The sequence below is a fragment of the Camellia sinensis genome, chromosome 9 (genome assembly GCF_055761805.1).
Source record: "Camellia sinensis isolate YWXY chromosome 9, ASM5576180v1, whole genome shotgun sequence".
Lineage (NCBI taxonomy): Eukaryota > Viridiplantae > Streptophyta > Magnoliopsida > Ericales > Theaceae > Camellia > Camellia sinensis.
This window is the reverse complement of record NC_138969.1, coordinates 152,683,927-152,697,578: the sequence shown is the minus strand read 5'-3', so window position 1 is coordinate 152,697,578 and position 13,652 is coordinate 152,683,927. Positions and strand designations below refer to the sequence as shown.

The following is a 13,652-nucleotide window of genomic DNA, read 5'->3' as shown; positions in this document are numbered from 1 at the left end:
GCCTCGATGCATGCAATACAAGTGGATGTAAACTTGGAGAATGCTAAACAAAACATGATGCTCTAAACTAACTATCATAAGCTAGTAAATAAAACAGAGAAAGACATGGGGTTGGAAGACATACATATTATTACAACATTGCACCCTCACACAGGAGGGTCTGAATGAACTAACTAGCTAACTAATTAAAGCTAAATTAATTAATTAACTATTACAAACCCAAATGCATAATTTAGCTAAACTACTTGACTAATTATTACAACAACAAATTAATTAACTATTCTAGCTAACTAATTATTACAAGACAAGATTGGCTAACTAATTAATTACCAAATGAAGAAACCAAATTAACTACTCTAATTACTCCTCCTTAGGAAACGAGGAATGCTCATGCATGCACGAACTTTCCACCCGAAAAAAGCCATTGTTTTTGCTGCTGAATGCCTCTGTTGCATAGTAGAACACTTGCACTGTTTTCTACGTCTAGACCAACTCTGTTCTGCTTTAAAAGTACACTACTGGATTTTACACAGGTGGCCGGTAGAAGGCCTGTCGTCCACTGATGATGGCTTACCGGCCACTGATGACTGGATTATCCTACTGCAATAGAGAGCAAACAGAGCAGGAACATGGTATTCTCAAGGGTTTGTTTGCACAACTTACCTCTCCTTATCATTTGGACAGCTCAAAGAAGTAGTAAGTTTAATTCATAAACCACCAATGAATGCAATTTCAATACATGATGGCTTATGAATCAAGTGTGCAAATTCAATGAATGCAATAAAACAAGACTCTAAAAACCACCTCCCTATCATGAATGATCAAGGGAAGTAGTTGACAATGAATCTTGAACCGTTTTCAACACGAATGAGTATGAAACGACTCAAGACTCAAGGGTTCAATTAACGTCTGATTGAACCCAAACAAGTTATTATTTTGCACCTTTTTTATTCAACAATTTTATTAATTCATTTTAATTACCTCTCAATTGTTTAGTTAATTAAGTCCAATAGTGAATTTAAGTCCTCTAATGGAAAGAGGGTTCAAATTAAGTGTTGCTTTGGGCATGAAAGAGACATCATACCGTTGGTAATGAACCCCCAAAAGGATTAAAGCATTAAGCATGACACCTCAATCTCATGCTGAAATAAACAAATAATTTGGAACCACTTTCAAAGAAAAGAAAAAGTCAAGAAATGAGGGAGGTTGCAAAGGTGATTAAAGGTGAGAACAAGTAAGAAAAGCCCTAAATAAATACAATCAACTCAAATAAGGTGGTGTCTAAGGCCTAAAACACCAAACCCATGAGGACAATTACACTACAGGCATGCAACACAAGGCTCAAATGCAATGAACATTTAAAAATAGTCCTAAAACAATGCTAAATAAGTCCTAAAACATGCTGGAATTAAGAAAAAAATAGCTAGAATAATAAGCTAAAACATAGAGCTATGTAAGCTAGTGAACAAGACATAAGGAGAGGAGGCTAACCCCTCTAATTTTGTACTTCAAAAAGTGTTTTTAGCCATTGAAATAACTCTGAAATTCAGTATTTAAAAGTTCAAAAAAAGGTGACAACAAAGTGGGAAACATGAGGGTAAAGGCCTTGGAAGCTAGGTAGAAGGAATGGTGAGCCACCTCTCCATCCTTATTGGCCTTAAACCACAAGTTTTAGCCCAAAATTTCAGAGTTTAGACAGTCCAAAAACAACCCAAAAATAGTACAAAAATGTGCTGGAATGAATACAAAAGTAGCTAAAATAATAAGCTAAAACATGGAACAATTTAAGCTAGTAAACAAGCCAAAGAAGGGGTGGCTAACCCCTCCATTTTTGGGACTTTAAAACCACTTTTTTATCCTCTAAAAACCTCTAAAAATCAATGGTACAAAGCTCAGAAAAAAGTTGATGAAGAGATGGGAAATACAAGTGTAAAGGTTTAGAGAACAAGGTTCAAAGAATGGTGATTAACCCCTCTACCTTAATAGCCTTAAACCACCAGCTTCAACCCATAAAAACAATTGAAAAACAATTCAAAATCGGTAAGAAAAGATAGAAAAGGAGTAGTGCAAAGAAGCTAGTAGTTATATCTCTTGAAGAGGAATAATACTTTTGTTCACAAACCAACAAGTTCTCACTCTCAATGGCTAAAATTTAGACTCAATAATCTCAGGAAGCAAAGCTCCAATATTGTTTTAGGAAGTGTTTAGGTAAGGTGTGCGTGTGTTGCAAGATAGAGATAGAGAGAAAATTTTAAGAATTGGAACTTTTGGAAAAATTTTCAACCTTAAACCATGAAGGAAGGCCTGGTATATATAGAAAAATAGCCCATTAGGTCGAAAATATCATGCCTAGAATAGCTGGAGCTTTTAGGGGACAGCTGGCCAAAAATATTTGTGTTTTTTACCAATGGTCTGCAGGCCAGAAGTGTGAATTGCCGGCCATAGGAAACCTTCTTCCAAGTCCAACTTCAAATGGGCATATCATCTTCATCCGGACTCGGTTTTAGGTCATTCTTGAGTCTAAATTGAAGCCCCGGAAGTCTAATTTTCAATGGTGGCAGCCTCACATCTAAATTCTAAGTGTGTAAAGAGATATGCCTATTTTATTGAAGGTTTCTCATTTCTATCTTAACCGGATTGATGCCCAACTTCAAATGGCCATATCTCCCTCATCCGAACTTGTCTTTAGGAGATTCATGCATCTAAATTAAAGCCCCGGAAGTCTACTTTTCAATGGTGGTAGTCTCACAAATAAAATCTAAGTACACAAAGAGATAGGCCTAATTTAGTAAAGGCTGCTTAGTTCTCTCTTAACGGTTTGATACCCAACTAGTTTTCTTTCCTCTCCTCCAAGTTTCTTCAACTCCAAACCTATAAATAAGAGGTTTTTAAAGATTCTTCAAAGAGTTCACCTCTCTTCCATTTATTTGCACTTTGTGCTTGCTCGGTTTACCAAAAAGTGCAACACTTAACGAAATGCGAGCCTCGGAACATCGTAGAAACAATCAAAAAAATATTTTGAAAGAGAGGGTTTTAAAGTCTAAAATAGTTTTGGTCAAAAATGGGGTGTAAGGTTGGAATTTAGAAGCTCCTCTTGCTGAAGAAATAGAACGTTTGTACAGTGTAACTTTCATCATCGAGTGATCAACCTGAGACGCCCAAGTCTTAAGGGCGGTCAAAAATAAGGTGTCTACAGGGCTGCTAAAACAAAAGAGACGTCAGTGGCTGAGACTTCGGAGGCCACTCCTCCTATTTCCTATCTTTGTCTATTGAGCCCTATTTTTGAATGAGCAAGAGCAGTCATGTGATGAGGCTTAGTAGCCCTTTACTTTTTTTTCTTTTTCTTTTTTCTTTTTTTGCATTTTGTCACTTTATTTCTGCAAGTGTTGGAGTTTAGCTAGTTAAGCATCTTCATTTTGTAAGGCCGAACTCCCCTTTTTGTAATGGATGCGTTATAGTAATGTCATGCTTTGTTGAATTTTTGTAAGTCTTGAACTTTAATCGTCAATTTTTTCTTGTATGTGTTATGCTTGCCCCCGGCCGAGCAGGGGCTCTGTAGAGAAGGAGGTCATCTATTCAGTCAAACTAGGCTTTGTGCCTTAGAAAAATTGAAAGAAAGAACTTTTTATGTCCCCCAGCTGAGTAGAGACTTCGTAGAGAAGGAGGCCATCTGTTCGGTAAGACCAGGCTTTGTAGCTTAGAAAAAATTGAGGTAAGAACTTTCCATGCCCCCCGGGCGAGCAGAGGCTCCGTGGCCGAGTGTCTGTTTGGACAAAATAGGCTTTGTGTCGTAGAAAAATTGGATGAAATAACTTTCATGCCCCCCAGTCGAGCAGAGACTCCGAGACTACATAGGGCATCAGATCGGTAAGATCAAGCTTTGTGCATTAAAAATGTCTAGTTAGATTAGGCCGAGCATTTCGTTGCTCGGCCTTTGGGGGTGTTTGTTTCAGCTTTTCAGAGCTAGCTTATGACTTTTAGCTTTGAAAAAGTTATTTTGGACTGTTTGGTTAAACTTATTTCAAACAGCTTCTGATTCTAATAGCTTATTTTAACTCAAAAAAGCTGATTCTGAGAAGCTGCTCACCCCTTGCTTCTGATTATCAGTTTCTACTGTGGACATGTTAATTTTTTATTCTACTCTTAATTTTTTTTATTTTTTTAAAAATAGAAAAAAACCCAAATGGACTATAGATTATTGTTATTATTTTTTATGAGAAATGTAGACAAACAAAAAATAAAAATTAATTGAAAAAGCTATTTCACAGCTTATTTACCAAACACTACTCAGCAACTTAAATCTATAATCCAACAGCTACACCAAACAGATTAACAACTTCTGATTAAAGTCATAATTTATAATCTGTTAAGCTATAATCTATAAGCTGTTTTAACAGCTACACCAAATGGGGCCTTTACTTGATTCAGTCTAGCTTAACTCATCGTAGAGTATAACTCGACTCTTCGTTGAGCCCGAGTTAGTACCATGGACCGTGCTGTCAAGTAACGATACTTGGCATAAATTCCACCAAGCTATACCACTTGGCGCCCTACTCCAACCAAAGGGCCGAGTTAGCGAACTAGGGCGTAGGTTAAGACCCATAACCCGGTCTTGCTCAATTGCCAAGCAAAAATATGTATAACACATAAGGAAAAGAACACAATTCATGGAGAAAAGTTGATTTCATTAATACTTAGAAAATTGCGATTACATTCGAAAGATGTATAGGTCATTACATCACTGATAGTATTTTTTCAAGTTAGGAGCATTCCAAGGACGAGGAATAGGTTTGCTAGCTTGGTCAGCCAAGTAGTAAGCTACATTGCCTAAGGCAAAGGTAACTCTGTAAGGCCCTTTTTAGTTAGGGCTAAGCTTCCCTTTACCAGGGACCTTCTTATGATCCATGACCTTCCTCAACACTAGATCTCTAGGTAAAAATTGTCAAACTAGCACATTTTTATTGAAACTTCTAGTAAGTTGTTGCTGGTATGTTTCTAGACGAATGAAAGCGGCTTCTTTGCGCTCCTCTGCCAGGTCAAGAGCTTGGGCGATAGCTTCATCATTGATTCCTAGTTCAAAGATTTCAGACTGAATAATAGGAAGGCTGACCTCCAAAGGGATGGTAGCCTCCATCCCATAGGTGAAGGAGTAAGACGTCTCCCCTGTCGATCGCCGTGGTGTTGTTTTGTATGCCCACAGAACGTTTGGTAGTTCTTCCACCCATTTGCCTTTGGCCTTTTCCCACCGCTTATTTATTCCATTGATGACTGTCTTGTTAGACACTTTAACTTGACCGTTGCCTTGAGGGTAGACTAGAGTAGAATTTCTGAACTCAATTTTTAAGTCAAAGCAGACCTTCTTGAAAACCTTCACATCAAACTGGGTGTCGTTGTTAGAGAGAAGGACCCTTGGGATGTCGAACCGAGTAATGAAACTCCTCCATATGAATCTTTTCATGTCAGTTTCCTTGATTTTTGCTAAGGCCTGAATCTCCACCCACTTAGTGAAATAATTGGTGACAGCAACAAAAAACCTTTTGTTGGCAGTACCTCTTGCCTAGGGTCCAATGATGTCCAGACCCCACTGTGCAAATGGCCACGGACTGGTGAGGGGAGTTAGGTGTTTAGCTGGTTAATGAATGAGTGGAGCAAATCTTTAGCATTTGTTGCATTTTCTAACATACTGTTGGGTGTCTTTCTGCATACGCGGCCACCAGTACCCATGAGTGAGGGCTCGGTGTGCCAAGGACCGACCTCCAGTGTGGCTGCCACAAATCCCCTTTTAAATTTCAAAAAGCAAGTTTTCCACGATGTTAGGATGAACACAAAGAAGATATGGGCCAAGATAAGACTTATTATAAAGCTTGGCAGAAAGTTAGACCCAAAATCGCGCAGTTTGGTGCCTCATTTTATGTGCTTCTTTCTTGTCATTTGGAAGGGTGCCAATTTTTAGAAAAGCAAGAAGTGGGCCATCTAGCTCGGACTGAGGTTAGTACGGAGTACCGAGCTGGCTGGATTAATAATGGGTTAAGGAACAAACTTGATCCATATCTTGCGGCCATTTCTGGAATCCACAGAGGAGCCAAGAAAGGCTAAGGCATCGGCATGGCTATTTCCATCTCGGCCAATTTTTTTAACCCTGATAGCTTGAAACTTGAAGATGAGGAGCTTGGCTTGTTCAGCATAGGATGCCATCCGCTCATCGCAGGCTTCGTATACTCCGGTTAGTTAATTCACCACAAGTTGAGAATCACTATAAACATGCAGTTCCTCTGCATTAAAGTGTTCGGCACTGCATAGACCGGCTAGTAGAGCCTCATATTCTAACTCGTTGTTGGAAGCCTTTCATCCCAATCTAATGGCTTGCTCTTAAACAAATTCTTCTGGTGAAATGAGAATTACTCATGCTCCAAAACCCTTTTGGTTAGAGGATTCATCAATAAACAGCTACCAGATATCACCATTGAAAAGTTTCCATGCCTCAGTAGGAGTATGATAAGTGTTGTGAATTTTAGTTGATAAGGCCGAGCTCCCTTCGGAGTGGTTGGTCAGTCTTGGAGTGAATTCGGCAACAAAGTCTGCTAACACTTCAGCTTTGATGGTAGTCTATGGCTAGAATTTAATGTTGAATTTCCCCAATTCTACTGCCTACTTTGCTGTGCAGCCCGAGAAATCGACTCAGCTGAACATAGAATTGAGAGGATACTCAATGAGGACAATGATGGTGTGCCCTTGGAAGTAGTGAGCAAGCTTCTTGGAGGTGATCGGTAGGGCATATGTCAATTTCTCTAGCGGCAAGTATTTGGTTTCAGCATCCAGGAGAGTCTTACTAACGTAATATACTGGCTTTTGTTTCTTTCCCTTTTCTCTAATCAAGACTGCACTCATAGCTTGATCAGAGACAACCAACTAGAGAAAGAGTTCTTCGTTGGGGATTGGATACTTCTTCAATTCTGTAAGTGCTTCGAAGCACTGGTCATCTCATTCGAACTTTTCTTTCTTTCTTAGGAGTTGGAAGAAGGGCCATTCGATCAGAGGATTGACTAATGAAACGGTTCAATACTGCAGCCATGCCAGCGAGGTTTTGGAGTTCCTTGGCCTTCATAGGCGCTTCAATGTCTTAGAGGGCTTTGATCTGGTCAGGGTTGGCTTCGCTGCCTCGCCTTGTCCTATGTATCCCTAGAACTTCCCCGAACCTACGCCGAATGCGTACTTCGAGGCATTCAGGCAAAGCTTGTTGGTCTTCAGGATTTGAAAAACGTCATCCAAGTCTCTTAGATGGTGATCGGCCAATTTACTCTTGACCACCATGTCATCTATATAAGCTTCCATGGTCTTGCCTAGCTGGTCCTTGAACATTTTGGTGATTATTTGTTGATAGGTTGCACTGGAATTCTTCAGGCCAAAGGGCATCACCTTGTAGCAATAGGTGCCCTTTGGGCTAATGAATGTTGTCTTGTTTTGGCCAGGGCCGAACATGGGGATTTGATGGTAGCCACTGTAGGTTCCTAGGAAGCTCATCCGCTCATGTCCGGCCGTTGCATCAACCAATTGATCTATCTGAGGGAGAGAGAAGCTATCCTTAGGGCAGACTTTGTTGAGGCTAGTGAAGTCGATGCAGACTCTCCACTTGTCATTTTTCTTTTTCATCATGATGGTGTTAGACAACCATTTTGGGTATTGCACCTCCCGTATGACCCCTGTTGCCAGCAGCTTATCCACCTCTTGGACTACTATTTCAGCATGCACTACGGACGACCATCTGCTTTTCTAGACTACGGGCCGAGCTCCTGGGTGGACATTGAGTTGGTGACATGCAAACTCGGGGTCCAACCCAGGAATCTCATAAGCAAACCAGGCAAACACTTTAATATTCTTGCGGAGCAGGCTAGCAATTGTTCCTTTTCGTCGGTTATGAGTGAAGTGCCGAGCAAAAAGAACTTGTCTGACTCCTCTTCATCCACCAAGACCATTTCAAGGTCTTCCACCATATTTTTGGCCGATACTCCACCAATATCTTCTAGTACGGGTTGATTAGGTGCTTCGACCATTTGGGCTTCTTTGCACGCTTGCTTGGACTTCATGGCGGCGATGAAGCAATACTTCGCTATTACTTGATCGCCTCTGATCTCTTCCACTCCATACTGTGTTTGGAAGCAGACAATTTGGTGATAGGTGGATGGCACTGCCTCCATTGCATGAATCTAGGGCCGTCCAAGGATTACATTGTAAGGAAACGGAGTGTTTATCACAACGAAGTCGACAAAGACCACTTTGGATTTCGCTATGACGGGCAACATGATTCAGTCGAGCGACCACTCAGTCTGTCCATTGAAGCCGACTAGAGGAGAGGTTACGGGGGTTCAGTGTTGCTCATTGAGACCCAGTTTCTTGAAAAGGTCGTAGTACATAATGTCAGCGGCGCTTCCTTAATCAACTAGGACCCATTTCACATCAAACTTGTTTGCTACACCGACAGTGATGATTAATGCATCAGTGTGAGGGAGTTGGATTCCTTTCAAATCCTTCTCGATAAACACGACGTCAAACCGAGAGGGCTTTGCTTCCATTTTGGATTTTTTGGGTGGAGATTCTACTGACATGACCTGTTACAGGTGTGTGGCTCTCTAAAACTCGCCACGAAAGGCATTTTCCTTTTGAGGGTCGGTCATCCCATGGATGACATTGATCACTAGCCTTGGGGCTTGGCTTCTGGTGGGGGGACTGGGGGTTGCTCCTGTTTTTCCCTAGTCTTCTCAGCATCAATCCATTGATAGAGGTGACCGGCGGCGACCAAGTCTTCTAGGTGCCTCTTTAAGTCCCGATAGTTCTGCGTCTTATGCCCTTTCTCTCGGTGGTAGGAATACCGCCAATCCTGATTACATCTGACGGGGTTCCCCATCATCTTGGGAGGCCAAATGAAGTAGGGCTCTCCCTTGATTTTCTCTATAAGCCTGTATATTGCCTCGATGAACACAATTGTATGGCTTCGTAGGATCTTCTCCTTTTTTCCTCGCTTTCCACAGTGGTTTGCCTCTTTTGACCATACCTCTTTTGCTGGTCCTTCCTTCTAGGCTGCTCAGCTTTAGGTTGCCAAGAGGCCTTAATTTCGTCATCAGTGACTGACACTTGTACAGAGGCAGTGTCATATTCTACATGGGCTCACTCCTCTATGCAAGCCCTTAGTTCATTTAAGTCAGAGGCGGGTCATTTCGTCAACAACTGTCAGAGCTTATGCAAATGAGAGAGACCTTGTTTGAAGTACAGGATCACCAATGACTCACTACAGACGTCTTCTTCTAAATCGCCATATGTTTCCCAGTATCGCTAAGCATATTCACGTAGAGATTCTTTATTCTCCTTCTGAATTTTGAACAATGTGTCCAACTCCTTCGGGATTCGGCTGCAAAAAAGGAATCATGCTAAGAAGGCCTCAGAGAGCTAGGCCCAATCATAGATAGATTGGGGAGGGAATTTATTGTAACACCGGAGGCTGTGCTCGCCGAGGCTAGAGGCGAACACCTTACACATGAATGCGTCATTCTGATTCCAGAATGACATCATTTGGCGGTAGTGGTTGATATGAGTCAGGGGATCTAACTTTCCATCGCAGATGATGAACTTCGGCGGACTATACTTCCAAGAAGCTTTCACTTCAATTTCAGGGCAAAAGAAAGAAGAGACTAGTCGGTCCAGAGCACGATCCTCCATCTAATGAACGAACCGATCTAGATGCTCCTTCTCCCTTTCTAGCCGCCGCTCTGCCACTTTTCTCAACTGTCGATCGTCCCCATGATTGTCATTCAACCATGTCCTCAAGTTCCGTGGTCTTTCGTCACGACATCGCGGAGAAGGAAGGACTACCGGATAATGACTGACGGTCTTCTGTCTCTTGTGGGAGTCCTCTTAGAGATTCTTTAGTTTGTGATTGTCCGTCCTACTGTTGGCTCCCTCGCTACGTACCAAAATCGACTGGCTATGCTCACCACGAGCCAGTCCTGGGTTAAACCGTTTCCTTCGCGAAGGCAGAGGTGGAGTGCGTCTCTTTTACTGCGACGACCCTCCTCCAGACCTCCTAGGCTCCACTTAAGACACCATATACTTCCTCAGCTGAGCACGTAGCTCCTCAATCTCCAAACTTATTGAGTCGATGATGCAGTCACAGTGGTCGGTGGCGGCATGGCATCGCTCTGCCGTATCGAGGGTTGAACTGTCGTGATCCATCAATTCGTCATTCCCAGTAGGAAAGGCCAAACCCTTGTCTTTGGTTCTCTCTATTCCTGGCGTCTTCTCTACAATTCCAGGTTACGAGGTTTCTTCAATATCCATTGTCAAAGTTCGTCACAAAGCAATCAGAGAACAAAGTTCCTACAAATGGCGCCAAATGTGCGGACTGGTTTCCGCAATAGAGTAAGATGGGACTTCGTAAACAAACCCTGTTGCACCGATGGGTGAAGGCATGCACAAGGAAGAAATGGTTAGGTTACCCGACTGGGGGTTGGTCAGAAACCCCTCCGACGGCCGAGTCAATACCGATGTTTGATAGAGAGAAAGTACAGAAGACGAGTGTATATAGAGTGTCAAGAGATCGATCCCTTGTAAAGGGAGGCAAGGTTTCCTTTTATAGAGAAGGCTTAACTTGCTTATCAAGTGTCTCGCTCTACCACCTGGCTCTTATTTGTTATGCTAGGTCGCTCCTCATTGGAGGAGAGCAAAGACTCCGTTGAGCGGTTCCGTCATTCGCGATCACCGCGCGTCTTTTACTCACATGGTGTTGGTTGATCTTTTATAGCTCAAATGTATTGAAATAGGAGTCTTGGAGCCCAAATTATGGACTAACCCACTTCAGAGTGGGGATGAGTGCTAGGGCTAGGCCCATGGCTTTCCCCACTTCGGAGTAAGGAATGAGCCAAGACTGAACCCTTAGCTCGGCCCATCTTAGAGTGGGAGAAGGGGCCCACTTCGGAGTGGGAACCTTCGTTTTAGCCCAACTAGGTTCCATACAAATAGGCTTGAATAATTATGCCCCCTTCAGAACTGAAAGTCCAACTTCAAGAACTATTAGACAAGAAGTTTATTCGACCGAGCACTTCACCTTGGGGTGCTCCAGTTTTATTTGTCAAAATGAAATATGAGACCTTGAGATTATGCATAGAATACCGAAAATTGAACAAAGTGACTGTGAAAAACAAATACCTACTGCCCCGAATTGATGATTTGCTTGACCAACTTCAGGGAGCTCAAGTGTTTTCTAAAATATATCTTAGATCCGGGTATCATCAGTTAAAAGTCAAAGATGAGGATATAGAGGAAACTGCATTTCAGACTAGATATAGGCACTATGAATTTTTGGTAATGCCATTTGGGGTGACGAATGCACCTGCCACTTTCATGGACCTAATGTGTCACGCCCCTAACTCGCCCCTAAAAGTTTGGGCATGACTGACCCGCAATGAGTCCCAAAACTAGACAATCATCTAGCATGAATACTATATGTGGTACGGGGCCTGAACGGAAGCAATTATTAATCTAACATGTCATCCATCGAGCCAATGTTTAAATGCCAGGACCACAGAACACTTCAACATATAATCCAACATATAACAAAGTGTATACAATAGTGACAACTATGTACATACATATGTATACAATCCCAACCCCATAATTGGGGGTATAATCAAAACATCAAGGTGAATATTATACATGATTATCATCTTTTGACAAAAATGCTAGTGACCAACGCTATGAGCCCTGAAAGGAACTCTACAAAAATGAATATGTTCCACTTAATTGATTGGACATGACGGGATTGACAAAAGAGCTGCTAGAGCTAGACTAAGACTGACCTCCGAGCTGGTTACCTACATAGACATACATAACACAGAGTGAGCGGGGCTCAGTGAATAATAGCATGTAGGTAATTCGTATGAATAAACAAAAGTCACATAGTATGTAAGCATATACTTCACATGCTTGTTCTCGTTTTGCATTCATTTCCCAGAACGGCCTCAGGCCCAATATTTGAACAGCTGTTTGGAGCATTAAAGGGTAGGTAGAACATCAACATGTACACCACCTCCCTCGGCCTTAGAGCCATCAACATTCAGTAGCTTATAGCCGAACGGCCTCGGGCCCACTGATAGCAAAACTGAACGACCTCGGGTCCATAACAATACTATTGCTCAAACATTACTACACAAATGTTTCAATTGTTCACCATATCAAGACACAACTCATGTACGAATATTGGTACACTAACAATAATTATCAAAAGTAGACAGAACACAACACTACATTACTATTACTCACAGTGCTGTGGCGGAGCAATGATCCCTTCCTGTACGTGACCTACACACAGTATGCAACTCATAATTTAGCCTCTTTTCTTTAGTCCTTACCTTTTAAATCAATATCTGATTCGTTCAATCTCCATTTAATTACAAGCATTTTAAAAGCTTCAAATGCACATTTAAACATTCCCAGAAGGTCAAACAGAAGAAAAGAAACACACAGGATTTTTCCTCTTGGGCCGCACGTGCGGCAGCCCTCCACCGCACTTGCGGGAAGGTGGGCCGCACGTGCGGGAGTCTTCCTCCACACGTGCATTTATTTCAGTACCTCAAACTCGAATTCCTGTGTTTTCTGCACGTGCGGCTGTGAGCCCCGCACGTGTGGTGGTGCTTCCCGCGCGTGCAGCCATGATCCCCGCACGTGCGGTCGCAGCCCCTGTTTTGAGCAGTCTGAATCAAAGCCAAAATCCAACAAAGTCACCACATCACAAAGGGGAAAATGGAAAAATCATTTCAATATTATAACATAACATCACCATAATGTTAATTGCAAGTTACAATAACACAAGAAACATGAATTACAAGCTTGATTAGACCTTAACCCTTTTTTTGTGGTTAGACTTAATGTATGAACAATATATATATATATATAACCATCATCTAGATGTATGGGTGAATTCAAACATGTAAAACTAAAGAATAAATTGTAATTCCCCTCCTTATAGCTCAACATAACTCCAAATCAACCAAACACAAGAAGTATTCTTCAAATAAATCAATTATCACACCCTTGATTTTAACTATAAACCCTAACCTACATATATGTAGGAAAGTTCTTGCTTAAATTAATTAGAGAGGATATTCTAGGTGAATTGTACCTACCTTGAGCTCAAATCTGTACAATACTTCTCAATTTTCCAATCTTCTTTCTTGTTGAAGCTTTCTCCCCTTGCTCTCTCTCTCTAACTCTTTCCTTCTCTCAGGAGATATTTTGTTTTGTGATATCATAAGTGACCAACAAAAGAGTTTAAATGGGTTAGTTAAGGGTTAGCCACAAATTAATCAATTTAATCATTGCGAATCAAATTTTTACAAAAATTCGTATTATGACCTAAAAATCATGCTCAACACAATTATAAAGTCAATTTCGGGTTATCAAGCTTCTAAGGCTTCCAATTACTAATCCAAACGTCACAATTGTAACAGATTTTTCTCATAATTGACAGATATAAATCCATCATTATACATTTCACACAATTAAATTTAATTTCACATGGAATCTCACTTTATATATATATATATATATAATTGCACGTATAGAAAAAGACTGAAAGCATACCAAAAAGCATATCAGAAACATAT

General features: G+C 41.3%; 1 protein-coding gene across 1 annotated transcript; it reads right to left on the bottom strand.

The window, feature by feature from the left end:
• Positions 1-4,942: 4,942 nt before the first annotated feature.
• On the bottom strand, positions 4,943-5,458 carry LOC145799830 (uncharacterized). Its single transcript, XM_082889459.1, has one exon. It carries the CDS (start codon positions 5,456-5,458, stop codon positions 4,943-4,945), a length of 516 nt encoding a protein of 171 aa, XP_082745585.1.
• Between the last annotated feature and the right edge of the window lie 8,194 nt (positions 5,459-13,652).

Bases quoted from the DNA above. Each gene is read 5' to 3' on its own strand.
- LOC145799830 (XM_082889459.1), bottom strand. From the start codon at position 5,458: ATGAAAAGATTCATATGGAGGAGTTTCATTACTCGGTTCGACATCCCA.